The sequence below is a fragment of the Harpia harpyja genome, chromosome 6 (assembly GCF_026419915.1).
Source record: "Harpia harpyja isolate bHarHar1 chromosome 6, bHarHar1 primary haplotype, whole genome shotgun sequence".
Classification (NCBI taxonomy): Eukaryota; Metazoa; Chordata; class Aves; order Accipitriformes; family Accipitridae; genus Harpia; species Harpia harpyja.
The window spans coordinates 19,151,361-19,171,278 of NC_068945.1; the positions used below are offsets into that span (position 1 = coordinate 19,151,361).

Consider the following 19,918-nt stretch of genomic DNA (forward strand, 5'->3'; position numbering starts at 1 on the left):
AATCTAAAGAACCAATCATTAACTTGGTCAAACTGCTGAAGTCTCCACTTCTAAAAATAGTAGGAGTCATATGCCCATGGGAATTCAGGTGCCAAAACCATGCAGGCGAGTGCCTGTTGGGATCTTTGAAAGCAGCTGGTGTACGTGTGCCAAACAGCTGAGGTTTTCAGTTTGTGCAGTTAGACTCTGGGCTTCATTAGGTGCACACGGGTATCCCTAGGAACTTCAGTACACCTGTATCTTTGATCCTTAGCGTCCATAGCTAGTAAAGGGCTCGACAAGGATGAAAATAAACAAGAGACTCATGTAACAAGAATAATTTATGAATGATTCTCACTAGCACGTAGCTACCTGGATAAGTCCAAATTTGTGCATAATATAATATATTATTGTGTTATACTATATTATATACAATATAATAGCAGACTGCAATAATTTGAGGCCTAATTCAATCATACTTTGCAGTTATTTTGCTTTAATCATACTTTCCAATTCTTTCATTTTGGCCACGACAGACAGATTTAAACATGTATTAGGTGATTTGTTAAGACACATTCATGGTAACTTTGCGTCATGAGAGTGGAATGATGCAGCTTGGTCAAACTCATGATTTGGATTGTAATAATTCCTTTGTGACATTACAAGGTTACCATTGCCCAAAGGTTATCCAAGTACATGAGAAAGCAGTAAAAGCAAACTGTTTTTTTATACTGCAAAAAAATCCTGCCAATGTACACTGACATCCAAAATCTACAAATTCATACAAATCTCTCATTTGTGTGATATTATTCCCATATCAATGTACTATTTCAGGTGCCCAATAAGACTCCATCTTAGCCTATCACCTGTGCTTGCTTTTTAAAGATTCACTTTATGCATTGCTGCATATTAAAGTACTTTCATATAAGTCTTTAAATACAAATACACATACATTTCTGTTTCTTTATAGTTAGTATTTTTTGTCCAGTTTACTAAGTGAGAAATTACTCTCAGTTATTTTTCTACTTAGGTCATAAAGATCATTTGAGCAAGTAATGTGCGCATGTTTTAGGTAACTCTAAACTCCCTGTCTTTACTAAACAAATAAAAAAAAATAACAATAAATTAAAAATAACAAGGCTGTCCATGAACTAACTGAGGATAAACTACATATCTAACAGTCCCTCTTTGCAAAAGCAAAATACAATCAATCAGAAATTGTAAGTCAGTTATCTTCAGGTAGTCCTCTTTTTTTTTTATGTCTTTCAGAGATAAACACAGTATATGTTAGCTTACGGAATTTCACTTGCATTTACAGTATCTCTTGCTTGCTCTTACCGTATCAGTAAATTATTTTGCTAGCATTTCACCTGTAGATTTATTAGGTAGACATAAAATGTATGTGTTTTTATTGCATGTTGTTTACTTCTGCCAAAAGCCAGTGTGTTAAAGGAAAAAGTGGTAACTGAAATGCTGTGTCTTTCCATTAGTTATGAGATGCAGAATAGGTGATCTGATCAAAACTTGCCTCTGCCAGCGAGGCTTCCTTCAGCTTATTTTCACCATACTACAAAAACCTGTATGTCTTTCCCACCTCTCAGATTTGCTCAGTATTGCATATATTCAAAAATCATTAGGCAGTCCCTATACACTCAGTGCAATGGTTTAAAAAAAAAAAAAAAGCCATGACTGATTTAAAAAAAAAAAAAATATGGGTTCATTTATTGTTAGGATTAAAATTTTCTAACTGTGAGACTCAGTGTTTTAAGTCTCACAAAAACTCTTGAGTAAATATGCACATGATTCAGTTACTCATCCGTAAGGGACAAATGCTATTTGAGAGGCCATAGGATACCATACTTGATTTCTAGCAGGCAGTCAAAAAAAGGATGGGTTTCCTAGAGGCCCTGCATCATGTCTGTCAACCCAGGAGGATATTTTGGAAAACTCAGGCATCTCAGACAGCAGCAGACACCCATGTGCGGGCAATTGAGCGGAACCGTTTATCACAGTCTCCCCTCTCCCCTGTCAGTATGAACTAAAGCAGCCCAGGAATGCTTTGGATGTGGTCGGTGGAGGAGGAAAACTAAACCCCTTTGCTCTTCTCCATGCCTAAAATAAAAGCTGTATAAAAATCACCTGATTTTGCAACAGTTGTGACAAAATTTTGAGTCCTGAAAAAATCAGGAGGGAGACTGTACAGATGACTGAGCAAAACCCCCATCCGTCTTCACAGAGGCTCTTCTCAAGGTCCCTTTGTTCCCTGGGATGTGACAAGTCCAACGCCTCCAAAGGCCTTGGAAGTTCCTCCCCAGCAATCACTGCCTATGGCTGCAGACAGATCAATCACCTGTTTGCTTGGCTTTCAAAAGCAACAATGACAAGAGGCATCTCTAAGATATACGATATATGAGAAAGACAATCATTCTCCATTAGGAGTTAGGTGTATCAAATTCCCCTTAAATCATGTACAGTGTTAACTCTCAGTTGTCAGGTTTTTTCAACGCTTTTGTATTTGAATGGTTACCATGAAAACCAAATTTTGGCTTTAAACCCCCCACTGCAGGCATCAATGCAGCTGTAAGGACCATGATATTTTCATGCATCCTGAGTGCCCACCTGCTAAGTACCCACTGTCCACTCTTGCTTAGAGCAGGTGGGTGATTATATCCCCAACAGAGACTCCCAAGTGTTCCTGGACTATCATCTTTTAATCCTTTCTTACACTCCACCACTCACGATGGACTGAGATGGTGACATTTAAGAATGGCATATCAAAAACTTCACTGAATCACTTCATCTAGAGATCAAAGAGCCTTCTTTTTGATCATGTGCTGCCATCACTCTGCCAGCACATGCCTGGTCCCAAAGGAGTTTTTCTAGCGTTTTTTACTTTGTGCTGGTCAGTACATTTACACAAGTACTCAAATTTAAGAAAAAGATTTCTTCTGGCTCTGGAAGCAGAGGTGAGGAATTTAATGAAACCAATAAAAAGTGGAAGTCACCAACAAGGAATTTTTTCTACTGCCTTTTCCCAAAAAGATATAAACAGAAAATCACTACGAAGCGGTTAACACAGTCAGAATTCTGCAAAACAGAAGGCTAAGGATAGAACACTCCCCTAAACCCCTAAAAGCAAGTTTAACAAAAAATACTACTAAGAATTTTAGAAATGAAGAAGCGCAAAGAATAAATAAGGCTCTGATTGTAACAGTCTTGTATCTGATGCTGTTGATTTGGAAATCACGTTGTTATAATTCTGTTTTTTATAAACACACTGTGTTTATAAAACTCTGTGCTAGAGAAGGAATCTCTACACAGACAGCAGTTCATCAGACTGGTTTTTATGATACTGTACTCAATTCTGCCCTCAATTTTTACATAGGAACTGATAAGGATGTACAGGATGTACAGGAAAGTAGACTTTAGTCCAGGGATTATACTAAAGAAACAGAAATACCACAAATTAATTTAAAAAGCCAATCAAAATCCAAATTGAACAAGATCAGAAGCAAGTGGACTTATAAAGAGAATAAAGTTTAACAGACTCCTAAAGTGCACATAAAATAATCAATAGTGTTGCATCATATGTGAGCTGAAAAACACCAGTTATTAAGGTATATGATTCTGAATGACATCTTTCTTTGATAAGGCTGAACCATCTATCATTCCATTTCCATCCTTAAAAAGTATTCAGACATTTCATACAGCTTCTTTAGTTGTTCATAATTTTTAAGGGCAGCATAATCTTTAATTTATAAAGGTTCAGTATCAGATGAACTGGAAAAGTTGCAGCTGTTGTTAAACTACTGCTTGAAAAACTACTAACAATATTTGACAATGTCTTGAAAAGTCACGGCAGTATGTGACTTCAATCATTTGGCAGCCAGTGGAATCCTCAAATCTGAGAACAACCTGAATTTCTATTATAAAAAAGAAGAAATACACCCTCAAAAAGGTGAGGAAAGGGCATGAAACAGCAAACAATAAGGGGGTAGGAAGCAAAAGGATGTTTTTCCATTTAAAGGTAATGCTCAAGGCTAAGCAGACACCTTTAATTTGAAACTCTAAGGAGAAATTATGCTGCCTGACAGAGTACTTCTTGCAGCTTCAAAGCTTCAAGTACAGTCAGTGGAAAATAGGTGTGCACAGACGATACTAGGCAGGACCTTTACTACCACTGATTTTTCATACCCAGTGGTTATGTACTTAGGCATGTATGTGAATACTCTGGTTAGGTATGTGCTAAGTACCTTGCTGAACAGAGTCTGAAATACTCCTACAGATAGGACAGTTATCTTACAGAGGCCTGCTCCTGCTCCTTCTAAATCTTTGTATCATCTTCGCTGCAAATGTTCTCAAAGCATAGTCAAATTTTGAGCAAGTCTATATAGGAAGCACATTGGGATACACATGCATATATATGTATATTTTTCAAGAATGTCAGCATGTTAAATGCATGATAGGCATTTGATTCACATTATACATATTTAAGATATTGATAGATATACATATACATTATACATATATATATATAAAAATACGTGGAATACATTCCAGGTACATTTATTTTTTCTGAGCTTTGCAGTGGGACTAAAAAAATGTATGGTGAGTTGGGCACAAGAATACATTTGAAAGAAGAAAAGTTCATTTTATGCTTGAACAATACATGTAACAGACATGTCATTTGCCACTCCCGATCCTGAAGCTTAAAAGTTTTGCTATCTCAGAAATGCAAAGGGATCAAATACTCGACCTTTAGAAAAACAAAGCAAACCAAGACAACTATCTCCAAATCCATCAGGTCTGTTAACATATTCCAGATAAGTTGAGTTAGGAGGAGGGGAACTTTGTCTTAATAGTGTTTTATGCATGGTTTAGAGACATGGTCTCACGTTCATGACACCATATAATTTATTAACTATTCTTAAAAAGCTTTTCCCAGGCTCTTTGTTGAGAGAAAAAGAAATTAAGTTACTCTAAAAGTGTTTATAAATCTTATTTAAATGAGAGCAGCCGAGCTAAGGACTCACATGTGTAGCTGCACATTGCACAGCTGCGTGTACCTGTTTATGCGATTTGTGTACCTGATTTTTCTGAGCAGAGTATGTCCGTGTCTGCATTGTATGCATTTTTCACCATAGGGCATGTTTTAGATAGAAGCCAGATGAAGTACAAGGAAACATTTCTCTGCCTGACAAGATAGACGAGTGAAGTATAGTTATAAATTTAAAGACCTTTGGCTCACAGCTTTTTGCAAATGAAAGGTGGCAACTTCTTTAATGACAACCGAGCAACAGGGTATATAGCCTGCAAGTCAGTCATGTCTTCCTATTTAAAAACAGGATTAAAGTTTTCATGGTAAGGGCTGCTTTTTTTCAATTTACTTTGAAAACAACACATCTCTTGGCCATTAATAGTTAAGACTAAACCCCTCGAGCAGCTTGCCTTTAACCCTCAGCACCTGACAAAGTCACTCTGTGGGTGCCCGACGCTGCAGTCAGACCCTGGTTGGGCCAAAAGGCACGACTGTGCGGACCTGGCTGACGGATCTGGCCTTCGGGCTACAAGGTCTTAGAAGCAAGGACTGACTGATGTCAGTTTGTAACATGCACATCAAAGAACAGGGTAAATAATGTCTGGTAGCGATATCGTTCCATGTTTCCCATTCACACCTTTCCTAGAGTGACTTTTCCAAACCACCTTTTAGTTGTTGGTTTTGGTTGGGTTTTTTTGGTTTTTTTTTTTTTTTTATTTCGAGGTGAAACAAGGAAAAACATTTCCTACGTTTCTTCCCGGTTTATTTTGCAAACAGGGCCAGTGGGTAAAGTGAAGGTATTCAAATAAGCACAGTGAGCGGTAGCTGGATGAGGAAAATTTCGGCTCGATTCTTGCCCGGGGCAGCCCCCGCCGCTCACCCACGGTCCGGCCGTCGGGAGGGAGAAACTTCTGACTCGCTTGGGTGGGGAAACAAGAAAGGGAAAAGGCGACAGGGCCACGCTTTTCTGTCAGAGCCGGTAAAGGCCAACGATCGGTAGTACCGGCGGCTGCCCCGAGCGGCTCGGGTCTCACCCCGGGGCCGCCGCCCCGGAGCCCCTTCCCGTGCTCCCGCCGCCGCCGAAACCACCACCGACAGCACCAGACAGCACCGAGGGGCCGGGGCCGGGCACTCACCGTTATGCAGCGAGCCCCGGCTCTTCCTGGCCAGCGTCTGCTGGACCTGCCGGTGGATCCGCAGCGCCTTCTCCTCCCCGGCCCGGCCGCCCGAGAGCTTGAGCCTGGCCTCGGAGGGCAGCGCCAGGCTGGAGCTGTCCAACTCCCCCAGGATCTGCTGGCCCAGCACGGTGCGGATGTAGCCCTGCTCGGAGACGGGGCCGCGGCCGGCCATGGGCACAGCCGGGCGCCGCTCCGCTCCGATAACCTGTTGCGCCGCCGCCGCCTACCCCAGCGCCGGGGCTGAGCCGCCGAGGGCTGGGCCGGGCCGCGCCCCGCACCCAGCACCGCCCCGGGCTCTGCCCCGCCCGCCGCGCAGGTGCCAGGCACGGCCCGCGCCCCGCCCCGCCCCGCCCCGGCTGGCCGCGGCGGGCGGAGTGGGGCGGGGCGGGGCAGGGTCGGGGCGCCCCCTCCCCTTCCCGCTCCCCTCCCGTTCCCTTCCCTTCCCGCCGGGGTGAAGGATCCGGCCCCGGGGCAGCGGGAGCAAACACACGCGCGTTTCCGTCCTCGTGCCTTTTCCCTTATAGCTCCTTTGCGTCGTCTTACATACTTTAGATACTTCTATGTTTTGCATGTAGCTGCATTTTGTGCGTGCGTATGGGAGTTTCAACCTAAAACATAAAAGGCGAAACTGCTTTAAATATAGTGGGCCCGGCTGTGAAGATCCAACTTTCAGGCGGGATTGTGTCGGGGGGGTGGGTGTAGGGCTGCAGGTCTGGGAGGTTTTCCTGCTCTCGGGGTTTTTTTTTTAGGCTGTCCTGAGGATTTGCAGAGAGATGAATTGAAGCCGCCTTCTCTCCGTTTCGTTGTAAAGAGGTGCTGAGGGAATTGCGCAATTAAAGGTTGAAAAACCTCAGCCTGGCTCTGTCCCTGCAAAGGTCCGTGCCTGCCTGCACGGTCGTGAGTGGCTTCTTACACAGTGAAAGACAGTGAGTGTGAGCCGGGGGAAGGCTGAAGTTCTCACACTATCTCAGGACACAGCTTGGAGTTACTGTTTAAACAAACGCTCCACTCACGGTGGGCTGAAAGGAGGAGGAAAGAGGGAACATAGCATGGCTTGGGGAAAGGAAAGGGCAGTCTTTAGAAAAAGAAGTAGGTGATCCAGAGTTGCACGATTCAAAAAAAAAAAAATCCTTAGCAAATGAAATGTAGGTGTTTTAACAGAAAAGCTAATGTTTCTTAAAAGCAAATGAAAATTAATGTGGCTTTTAACTTCATGTGTTGCTATTTCAGAGGCACTCTGGGACTCAACATGAGCTGGTGCAGCTTGTTTGTTACCAGAATTTCAGACAGCAGTGAGGGTACAGGGTGACTGGAGAGAAACTAGGGCCATCCTTCCCTTAGGGTATACTGTAACATAAGAAACTGGGGTACCTCCTTTATTCTCGGAAAACTCAGGATGAGGGGAGGCACTGGCTCTATGCTGAGGAGTCCAGAATCCTTTTGCCCCTGATTTACTCTTTGTCTCTCTTCCATTTTTTTCTTTAAGAGGGGGAGGGAGCTCTGGCCTTTCTTGTCACTTGGTCTGGCTAATGTCATCCCCTTTTGTTCTAATGTGGCATATCAGAGGAGAGGTCACGTTAATGATACGTGAGAATAGTTTCACTGGTTAAGAGAAATGGAGTGACAGACTCCTTCCTTATAAACGGGGAAAGGTTATGTGTGGGAGCATAAAGGTTGGAGATAAGCTGTGGGGGTACCAGCTGGGAAAGAGGAGCACAAATTTATGGAGAGGAGGAAGGTAGAGGTATGTGGCGGAACTGCGACAGGCAGGGAAAAAATGTAACAGAAAAGTGGAAGGATAAAAAAATGAAAGAATGGGCAGTATAAGGCAGGAAAAACAATGGGGAAGACACATCACAGCTAGGAAGGAATGTAAACTATGTTAGAAACTATGTTAGACCCTTTTGCTTGCCACACAGACAGTCACAAAAGCATTTCCAGTAAACAGTAGATACTACATTCTCCACACATATGAGTAAGGACTATTGAGGAGATTACAAAATAGTTTAAAAAATGTGAAACATTTCCTCCCCTCTTCCTTTTCCCTGTCCTCTTCTCTGTTCCCAAACTTTAGCACAAACATGAATTCTGGATAGTTTTTATAGTTGAAGCCAATTTGGTTTCATACATAAAATATACCTGAAATGGATTCAGGATTTAGAAAATACTCTTGCAGTGTGTGTCCTCAGATGCCTCGGACACCATGTATAGGTTTACAAGATCTTGGCACATTGGCATTGCTTCTGTTGGAAGAAATGTTAAATTTTTATTAACTTTATTTTGCAAGTATGTACATTTATTTGTGCTTCTGAGATCCATGGCAAACGAAATGGCAGTTTTCTCTGGGCTTTAAAATCTTTAATGAGATTTCTGAGACAGATTTCTCTCCTTGTAACTAGGAATGCTGACTGGAAAGTTTGGGGGGTTGGGAGGAGGGGAGAGAGAAAGAATTTTGCCTGCACAGCAGTTCAGACAATGCTTAGCCAAGATCTGAAACAGAAATGAATTAAGGTTTTTTCTTACCTGAAGAAAATAAGAAAATACCATGTAACTGATTGTCCCATCGATAGCAATTCCTTCAAGCTGACTGACTTTCGGTTAACACCTCTTCTCGACTGAATTGCAACAAAAACCCCTGAGTCTTTTGAGAGGGAAATACTTTATCAGTGCCATTTGCAGATGCAAAGCAACATAGCTGGGATTATCCCTGAAAGGATTGCAATTTGTGATGGATAATTTCTCATTAGATTTTTGAAAAATAGATTTAATTATGATGCATATAGTGATTAGGGATGAGGAATCACATACAAAAACATTTGCTTTCTGTCCAGTGTCTGATGGAGTCAAGCAGATCAGAAAACCAGAAATTTCTTTATAAGACTTATTTCTATTCTGACCAGATGTGCTTGGCCTAAACCATGTAACCTTTCTCAATCAGAAGTCCCCCACAAATAATATTTATATTAAAGTTGTGGTAGTTGGTCCTTTCACTCTTCTTCCGCTCCCCCATTAGGACTTAACGGAACGGTTGGTTTGTACCCTGGAAACAGATTATTTTCAGCTGCAGGAACCTTAGAGGAAACAGGTGTAAGTATGAGCATTGAGGTGTTCAGTTTAAATGTGAAACAGCTAGACAACAAGGGCTTCATCTTAAATACACACGTTATTCCTATGTGTATCTCTAGGACCACATGGAAAATGAAGTGCCGTTTGCTCAGGTCTTTTTTTTTTTTTTTTCCCTTTTTTATTTTCATCCCATGGTTGCAGGTGTTACATGCACGTGCAGGTTAGTCAGGACTAGATCTGTCCTCTTCCTTCTGGTTTCATGTGAGCCCCCCTCGCCGAGGGCCAGAACCAATTCTTCCTCGCCCGTGAGGGAAACCCTGCGAGGAGCGAGCGGCCACACTGCCACCGCGTGTTCCCTTGCTGGAACGGCACCACCAAGCCTGCTCCCTGTCGCTGCTCCTAGGAAAGTAAAACTTGCAAAGCAGACTTGCAGAGTACCCGGGAAGGAGTTAACTCCGTGCTTAAAAATCTGAGATCGGCATTTTATTGCAATTTTGTTTGCCATAGGAGATAGAACTGAAGTTCAATACATCTGTCTTTTGAACCAGGCTCTGGTATCCTGAATTTTCTCATAGTAACATATACATTCCTTTCATCCTAGCATCATTTTTGGAAGCAGAGAAACAGAAGATCATCTATTTTGTCCTGTAAGATAATTTAAAGTAAAGATTTTTTTCAGACCCATATCGGGGAAAAATGCTACTTTTGCAGTGGTAAAATGAGTGTGACAGCAGTTCTGTGCTTGACAGAGATGCAGCAATAAAAACAGTAAGAGCTGTGATTGGGGCTCTCTACCTGACCTAGACAGAGTTCAAGGGAGCAGCAAATTGCCTAAGGAAAGAAAACACACACACACAGGCGCGCACACACACACACATACTGACAATGATCCTCACGAGAACATCAAAAACCTTCATTCACTTTGATGAGGTGAGTGTGCAACTGGTGGTTTTGGAAATCCAGGCCATAGCTTAGAGCTGACTGAACGTCCAGACTTGAGAAATGTCATATCAAAACTGCCATATGGCCATGAGCCTTGCTTTATGTCTCAAGAGAGTCAAGGGCTGCAGGAATTCAGGATGGTCCTGAAGCTGCAGATAACAGTGGCTCCTCAGGCTTATGGCTTTTTTGTTGTGTAGTAGGGCAGGACTAACTTGCATCCTGCCCTGGGTGATAAAGCAATGTTCATTTCATCAGTCTTGCCTCAATTTGTTTCCTCCTGCAGCTGGAGGTGTTGGTTACCTAGCCCACCTGCACCAGGCAGCTGATGTTGGCCGATGCTGTAGCCCTCAGGTAAAATCTCTGCTTGAGACACAGACTGTTGAGCAGCTTTGCATGCTGTCACTACCACATGGAGCTTGGTCTGATGGGAATGGGATGCTATTGCTAGAGATCTGCTAGAGATCTATCTACATTGGGTTGCACTCAGCCTGGGGTTATTTTTGGATGCTATGCTCAGCACAAGTTGTGGGGTTAGAACATACTCTGATACACGAAGTAGATAGAGCAGTCTCCAAGAGAAAGGGGGGTGTGCGTGTGTGTGTGCCTGCCGTTGTATATGGTGGTATCTGTCCTTTGTAATGGTTTTGATGCAGTGGAGGAGACAGCAGGAACAGAGAGAACCGAGAAGGTTTTTAACAGGCCTGACTATGAATCACCTCTGTGGAGATTCCCCAGCGGGGTCCAGACCTGTTTTACGTGTTAGTGGGCTTCTCTTTGCACTGCAGGTAGGAAAGAGCCTGGCTGCACAGTTCCATTGGGAAAATATTTTTCAGTGAGCAAGAGCAGAGGAGAGAGGGTTAGTCTAGATTTTCTGTCTCCCTACAGATCCTTTGCGTTCCACAGGACCAGCTGCACGCCGTGAACTGGAGCGGGGGGACGAAGTTCTGGAGGAAGGTGGTGAAGCCCATTCTGTCCTAGCCAGTCAATATCTTGTGTATAACATTCCCTTGACTGCTCACTTCTTACACAGTTTATCACAGCTGGCTCAAGGCTTGCTAGCAAAGCAGGCAAAACTGAGCAGTAGGGAGGCACCGGCGAAGTTGGTAATGCTGCATTTAAGCACTGATAAAGTAACAGCATAGCTTGTCTGTGTATTGGACTGTTTGCTGCCCAAGTAGCTGCTGCCCTAGGCAATTGCCTATGCCTAAGGCTTACTCTCTTGTCCTCATTTCTTTTCTTTCCAGGTCCCTTTGCCATTTTATCCTACTATTCCAAGTCTCTCTCTTTAGTAATCGAGTATAATACTTTAAAAGTGTGATTTTTTTCCCCCCTTTCTTCTTCTTTTTACGCTCAGAGATGCACACAACCAGTTACTGGAACAAAGGTTGTGCTCTGCATCTGTCAGTTCTGGAGTCATCTGGGCACTGTGGAGACAGCCAGGAAAGATCTAGGAAAACATATTCAAATGGTCTTATCAGATGCTATGCTAAAAAGAGCAACAATGTAATGTGACTTGTTTGCAAGGTTTGGAATGAAAGGAATGAAGCAGAGCTAATTTCAGTAAGCTGCTTATTCAGTTGTCTCAGGCGTGGTTGTTTTTCCCTGCATTAGCATTTTGGTCACTAGTAAAAGAAAGTGTTGTATATGTAGGTGGAGGTATAAATACTCTTGAACTGTTGACACAGGAGCACAACACCAGTGTTTATTTGAGTTGTTATTGCAGGCAGTATCATCTAGAGGCTGTGAATTTTATGAGGGCTCTCTTTTGTTAGGGCCTGCATGTGAGAGATTTTTGTCTTCACCTTATGGTACGAGGAAACAATACATCCGAATGACTGATGTTTCATCTTTATATACAAGTTAGGGATGGAGGAATTAAATACTATTCCTGAAGAAATGTGGTAACCCAGAAATTGAAAACCATTTTTTATTTTTTGGCTCCTAATTTTGAGATGTATGAGATGTGGTTATTGAGGACAATGGTGGAGCAACATTTTAAAACACTCTTTTTTCTAGTGCTAGTGGAAAGGTTCTTATTGATCATATTTCCCCCATCAAAGCATCTTTTGAGATAAAAACTAACATTTTGCGGATTTTTTTTAAAATAAGAGCTGTCAACACCCCTCCTCCAGGCAGAAATAAAATTACTAGTTTCATTTAAATATCCTAATTTATTTTCCTATTATATTTAGTGAAGTTGGGGCTAAAGGGACTTGAGGAGGGCATCTACTCATTTCCTGCTGTAAAGTAGGATTAATGGTATCTAAAATATCACAGATATCTATCTAATCTGCTTTTAATATGTTATTTAATGCATGATGGGAGGCTATTTCTATATCATACTGTTTTTCCACAACCTGAGGACGCACACATGAAAGATCTGTTATAATAGAGACTCATCTGCATAATGCCAAATTAATGCACCCAAACCAGTCACCATAAGAAAATGACAGAATGCACTAAAACATACCGGAGATTAAGTTGGAAGAAAACCAAAGTGTACATGCATATTAATTTTGGGTTGGATCCTTAACTCTTCTTTAGCGGCTTTGTGCACAAAGCAGTCACAAAGCTGGCTGGCCTGTTGCCTTGGGAAAGGAAAATCTCAGATAACCTGAAGTTGCCAGAACAGTTTAGAAGCAATCTGTGTTTAAAAGCAGCAGGTCCAGCTGGCCAGCAAGAACTACTGTCGAGAGCTGCTCTATGAACACAATGATTTCCCAATAGTCTTTTCTTTTTCTTTTCCTTTTCTTTTCTTTCTTTTTTTGGGGTAAGTCAGACTGATTAGCTTCTTATAGGCGCATTTTTGGTAGTAATTTGCCATGGGTAAGCCAGGTCAGGAAAAGTACAGTCCCATCTGATCCTGGCTCACAATAAATGTAACCAGTTCTGCAGTATAAATAACTGCCTTGTTTCCTATACTTTTTGATTTTTATATCTCTTTCTCTTTTTTTAGGTATTGCTGTTAGCATAGGAAGCACTGGGTATAATACAATGAAAAAGTTCGTATGCTAGGCATTTCCAGCAGTTTAGGGAGTGACATAAGAACAGAAAAATGTCTGTCCTGGATCAGACCAAAGATCTAGGTAGCCTGCCATGCTGTCATGGTGACCAACAGTGGATGCCTGGTATAAAAACAGCACAAAGGTGAAATAGTACTCCCTTAGTATACTTCTGCAGCTTACAGCAATGTGCAGCTCAGGGATATCTTTAGTGTGAGGCAGTACCTTTGTGTTTAATTGTCTTTAATGATTTTTCCCCATGAATTTGAATAACATCTTTTTGCATCACTATTGCCCTTTTGTAATGGGTTATATAGCTTAATTATAGGGTATGAGAAGATATATTCCCTTTTGTGTTTTTTGAATATGCTAGATGATAATTTCACTTGATGTCATCTATTTTTGGTATTATGAAAAAAAGTGAATAAGAGTTTCTTATTCATCCTCTCTGTGCTACTGATGATACAGTTCACTATTATGTTCCTCTGCAGCTGGTTTTCCAGGCTGAAAAGTTTTAACCATTTAATCGCTCTTTGCATGCAAATTGCTTCAGACTGTAGATCGTCTTTATCAGCCTTCACTTTTCTACCTCGGCTCTACCGTTTTTAAAATGGGACAGCAGAACTGCACACAGTATTTGAGGTTCTGAGACACCTTGGATTTGTACAGTGATATATTCATTATTTCCTGTTTTCTTCCTTATTCTGCATCTCATAATTCCTTTATGTTCAGTTAGTTTTTTTACTGCTTCTGAGGTGACGTTTTGAAGTCAAACACTAATGCGGAGGATTCTTCTTTGGCCTTCACGCTTGCTGCAAGGATGTTGAATATAAACACATTTTAGTTACTATTACAGAGTTAGTCCTTGATAGGAACATTGTGACACAAGCCAGAAATACCACTGGGAAGAGAGTCAAAACAGGGCTCTTCCCTTTGAGTTGCCTGACTAGCTTATCCATGAAACATTCATGTACAGTGTCTAAAAATACCCCAGTGTGACATTTAAATCTACATAAGAGTCATTAAATTATATTATTATGGTATTTCCAGTCCTTGCAGTCTCTCTGAATCTGACTTTTCCCTAGCTTGTCACTATTGTTAACTGTCCTTATCTTGACCTGATTGGTGGTAATGTATATACTTTGCCTTGAGAGTTGTTTTTAAATATTTTGCCTGACACTTCTGTATGAGAGCTGAGATTTGCAATTGGACATCCAACCACTGTTCTAGTTTTGGTGGCCTCATAAGGTGTCCATGGTGCTGTAGAATACACGTCAGCTTTAACGAGGAATGTCAAGTGTGTAAACACACAGACAAACACATAGTTTTAATTTGTCAAAAAGAGCCACAGGTCAAAAGGAACTAAAACAAAATATTCAAGAGTAACATAGTCCTCACCTGTAGAGAGTAAACAATGGAAGAAATCCAAAGTTGAATTGCTTGCTTTGTTCCAAAGGCTGTAAAATGTTTTACATGTATTCATGAACTAAACTTGACAACATCACCAAAACAGAATATTTGGCAACTAGTTCCGTTTTGCAGCCATCTGCAAAATGAAATTAAACTTTGGGGATTTTTCTACAAACATGCTCTAGCTGTGGCTTGATCAATATGCTCAAGCACTTTTACATCCTCCCTGCTCTTGCTCCTTTGTTGCATAATAAATTCATGTATATTTATCAGTATCACAGCATCTGCCATCTGTTAATCCAGGTGCTAGGTCTAAACAGTAGGAGTTCTCTGTGCCAGTGGACTGTTCCTTGCTATGTGCTATGTCTCTGAAGTTAAGTATCATTTTAATATTAACAGGAGATTTGGATGTTGTTACTTCCTTTGGCAGTTTGTGGAATCTTTTAGATAAATTACAGAAATGTATGCAGTCCCATTTTGGTCTCTGTTGTATCCTATTTCACTTTTAGCTTGATGAAAATTGTAACTATAGGAATTTCCTTCTCTTGTACACTTTAGATTACTCTGACATACTGTGCCAGCAGCCACTGGATTTCACTCCTCTTTGTCAACTCCAGACAATAACTCGGAATGGGATATGGGAGCTTTGTAAAGCACTTCCTGAAAATCTGAAGTAATCCAGCCAAATATCTCCCTCATGTGAAGCCACTGGCAGTAACAGAGATACAGCAAGAATGAATACTGCCTCGGTGTCCACTAAATCTTTTTCATTTAGTTTTGGCAATACGCTTATGAGTTTGTTTTAAATGAATCAGTCAGTCTCACCATAATCTGAATCCAGGCTGGCTATTCTTATTCCAGTTGCACTTTTTCTGACATTGATGAAACTTAATTGATCCCTAGACATGCTGTTGATGATAACTTATTTCCTGCTGCTGCAAAAACCCCATATCTCAATAGGCAATTTAAACTGGAATATTCAGCTGAAGAGCAGTCTAAGCAGACAAGGACATTTTCTGTCTAGATCTTAGCTGGAAGAAGGGACTGCACAAAGTTAAGTGGTGCCTGCCAGTTCCTGGGAATGCAGCGGCCAGTAATTTAACTGGAAAGATCACTGTGGGTGTCTTCTGTTACTGACAGGCCTCCTTCCAGCCCTTTCTAAAAGCCCTGCTGAAAGTTTTCCTCACTAGACCTGGAATCGCGAGCAGCCAAGGAATGGAATTTCTTCCCCCAAATCTGTTTTTTAACATAGAAAGGACACCAAAGGCTTCCAGTTATTAAATCAATGTTTCATTTAGAATATAAAATAATAAATCAGGGCATGACAGTTATTTAAGATGTTTTTATGTTTAAAACAGGTGAAATATAATAGATCTCCTCCCTTGCCCCCTCTGATTCTTGCAGGTCTGGTTGTTTCCCCTTGTCCCTCAAGTGTCATTGAACAAACCCATACAGCCTCTTCTGGATTGCTAAGGAAGCGTCTGTCTCAGGGTACCGTTTCATGCCACCTCTCACATGCGTTGCCGCTAAAATGATAGTTCCCACTTCTTCCCTCGCACTTTCAATTAAATGCTTCTGCTTTTTCCTTTGTGCTGGGTGCAGTAGTCTGGCCACAGGGTGAAAGAACTTACCTTGGTGCTGCCGAAAAACTAGAAATTTCTTTTTTGTTGGGTTAGTTTTCTGTGAGATTGGCAGATGAAGGAGCAGGATCACATCTTCTGGCAGTAGCAGACAGGTGACTTGAACTGCACAGCTATGGGTCTGCTCCCCCCTGCAGGCTGCCCCTCACTTCTCTTGGAGTCTCTGAGTCCCTGTTGCCCCTTCATGCCTTTTTCTCCTTTCTCCCTCTCTCCAAAGAGTTCCGTATAACTCAGAGTGCAGTAGCCCAGATGAGACAGACCGTACTGTCTTGCAAACATAAGAGAATGCAAAGTATTGGAAGGAAATTAAATAGTTTCATCAAAAATATATAGGCATACATATATGTAAAATGCATACACGTAATTGTATGCATTTTAGATGAAAAAGATGAAAATTAGTGTCTGTGTAGAAGCTGCAGACAGTTGGAAAACATGCATGAGTTACTTTCCATTAGCTTTCCTCTCACTACAGGGATCCATCATCAACAGGTTGTTTATTCCTTTCTGCTCTGAGTAATTTAGCTCCTCTTTTCTCCATCATAGGGAAATGTTTGAAAAAAGGCTCTGTCTTCACAGGATATATACTATATTCCACAGCTCTGAAACAAGATCTTGGCAATATTCCAGATCAAGAAAGCTGAATACTGTTTATATAGATCTCTGGTGCTATATCAGCTTTCTAGGATTATTTTTTTCTCTGCCTTCTCTCCTACCCCATTGTGCAAGCTGCTCTGAGCTTTTTGAACTACTATTCAGTGCTGGGCTGTGTTCTGCTATGAGGTATGGCTGTATGTTAGTAATAAGTGATGTGACTCTTCTTTTTTGTGTATGAGCACACAGAGGTATGCACAGACAAGCACAGACTAATGCTCTCATTCTTCTGTCCAGGGGATTTCACTGGGGAGGAAGGAACTGTATTTCCTGTCTACTTCATAGCTATGGAACAGGACTGCAAATAGTTTTCCAGAGACGTCGAGCTTTTAATCAGTTGCAATTTCACATGGACAAAAGACCAAAGAACAAATGATTTATGAAGTGAAGGACACAGATTTATGCATTCATTTTTTGTATGTGGGACCAAGGAATGCATGTTTTATCCAAACCAGTGTAGAAGTTTCACCCTTTTTTATTAACATATTTCCCAAACCATAGCAGTATAGAGCTCATTGTTATATCTTCTCATGGATTGCCGTTTGCCCTGGGGGTGGGGGACAAAAATGTCTTGGGTTGCTGCCTGGTGTCCTGGTGTTCTGATAATTTGATAGGGAATTTGGCCACAGAATAACACAGCTGCACTGTATAATGTTTAGCTTCGTGTGGCCACACTTCCTTCCTCTGAAAGCCAAGGCTTGAGGAGGGGGAGTGAGAAGGTGGGGCTACCGTGTGATGCATTCTTTTATGAGCTGGGATTTGGCCAGGGCACTGTCTGTGTCTGCCTCAGAAACACTCTGGAGTCCATCAGTTCAGAAATAGCCACAGTAAGTCAGTCCAGCAGACAGGGCAGTGAAAAGCTGTATGACAACTCCCAGCTTGCCAGTTAGAAAATGGAGAGAATAGAAATCTCTAGGAGATCTTCTACTTCATTTTGCCTAAAGTCATACAGGTCTTGAATCCTGAGCTCCAGTCCAGGACTTTAACCCTTCTGCTGGAAATTTCTTTGTTCTAATTATGAATTTCCTTCATTCTTTGAGCCATTTCTGTTGTATTTATTATCAAATGCCTCCTTATCTTGTAGCAATAATGCTGTTCAGCTAGGTAAGAGAATCTTCTATCTTTATTTTTGGCTTCTCCTTTTCCAGAAGGAGAAGTACTTGAGAAGATAAATAGTATCTTCTATTTTATAAAGGGTAATTGTATATATTTTACAGGCTTCAGTGTGAAATAAATGTGATTAACAAAAAGAAGGAATCTATGCATCAAACACTATTTTGCTTAAACACAACTACAGTTGTCAGGTCTTGTCTGTGTTCTTTTTCAAAGACTGGTTTATAATTGCTGAGATTATTTCTTGGCGATTACTGTACATGGAAAAAAAGTGTGACTGCACTTCTCAGCCACTTTACCTACACAGTGATATTCCTTTTCAGAAATTATACAACCTTGTAGCCTACTGAGAAGTAAATTAAAAAGCACTGAGATTTATTCCCTGATTTGAATCTCCAGTTGAATTTACGATTGCTCAAAGTATTGTTTATTTTCCTTTTACAAACTCAGAAAAAGGCTACTTAGAATATGGGTAGTGACATTTTTGATGGAGTTAGAAGAAAATGTGCTTATATAATACTTGACTTCAAAATCACATGGAAACCTTGCAATTAAGTTCTGTGAGACTCACTATACTCTTTAGTTCATTATGTTTCTTTATATGCAGATTAGAGACCTTATTCTCCTTTCCCACTTATGTATAATTCCACTCAGACATTTGGAGCTGCACTGCTATAATACTGTTGTCAAAAGAAACGGCAGCAAAATGTGAGTGGAGACTGAATACTTGGTGAAATTTCTGCTGATGACAAAGTAGAGTTCTGCTGGAGGGACACCGGCAGAAACAATCATCAGACAGGGCAGACCTGGCAGAAAGAGAGGAACTGACTCATGGTCAGCACCGTCTATTCTTTGTATCAACAGCAGCTGTCATGCTCTTGATGAGACAGAAGAGGACCAGACTGAGAAAAGCACAGCTGAGGGTTAAAAGTCATCACTGAAAGATCAGTCAATAGGAATTTATTGCTTTGTTGTGAGGAGTATGTTTCATGACATCTGAAGTCCAGCTGAAGTAAATGCAAGAGGTGTTATAGGGCTACCAGAATAAAAGTAAGAACTAAGGTAAGCGCAAGGGATAGCTTTCAAGTTACTGGGTGAATTCCACATGGAAATAGCTAATTGGAGCAAAGAAAGGTTCTGTATATTTAGGGATATCTTAGGGGATGCCCACTGAGAACTGAAGACAAGAGCTATTGACGTAGTCCTCAGAAAGAAAGAAGAAAAAAGATAGCATCATTGGCCCTATCAGTGGTGGTCAGGGTTCAAGGGATATTGGAGTTCCATATGTTCTGGAAGGGGACATTTTTACTTTGATGTCCTCTTTTTAGCTGAGAAGCATGTCAGCTTCTTGACTTCAAACAGGCAGTGTCTGTTAGGCAGCACCAAAGACCAAGAGGTAAGGAGAGGAGGAGCTATGGCTTACCTTGAGCAAGGTGGAATCTGCTTCCAGCATGTAGACAGGGAAAGACTAACATTTTCTGTTCTCATTAAGAGGAAATAAGCTAGGAAAGAAAGAAGAAAGAATAAAAAAAAGAGATGGGAAGAGGTGCTAGTTTTTATTCATGCTGAAAATAGAACCTTCATATGCTGTGTAATAATAGCAAGAAAATATTTGAACTTGGGTTGAATAAATCTGCTCCAAACTTTAATGAACTTTGAATTGTGCCTCTGTGTTGTTAGCACCTCTTTAATGGAAAAAAATAAAAGATTGGAAATATAGGCAAGTTACATGTTACAATAAACATAGTAATGAGACTATAAATACACTGAACTGTTGTAATAAACATAAATCTGAAAATGTAAAATAAGTTTCTGAAAGCAGAAATATGTTGAGATAACATAAAATGTCTCATTAAAAATTTGGATACTTTATTTTCAGATTTCCACTTCCATACTTTT

The 19,918-nt window shown here is 41.0% G+C and overlaps 1 protein-coding gene across 1 annotated transcript in view; it reads right to left on the minus strand.

Annotated features, from left to right (window-relative positions):
- PKP2 (plakophilin 2) overlaps positions 1 to 6,427 on the minus strand; it is a 44,667-nt gene extending 38,240 nt beyond the window's left edge. The window contains exon 1 of the mRNA XM_052790378.1: positions 6,154 to 6,427. Coding sequence (XP_052646338.1) covers positions 6,154 to 6,367 — 214 coding nt within the window. The 5' untranslated portion in view covers positions 6,368 to 6,427. The remainder of the gene's footprint in view (positions 1 to 6,153) is intronic.
- Positions 6,428 to 19,918: the final 13,491 nt, after the last annotated feature.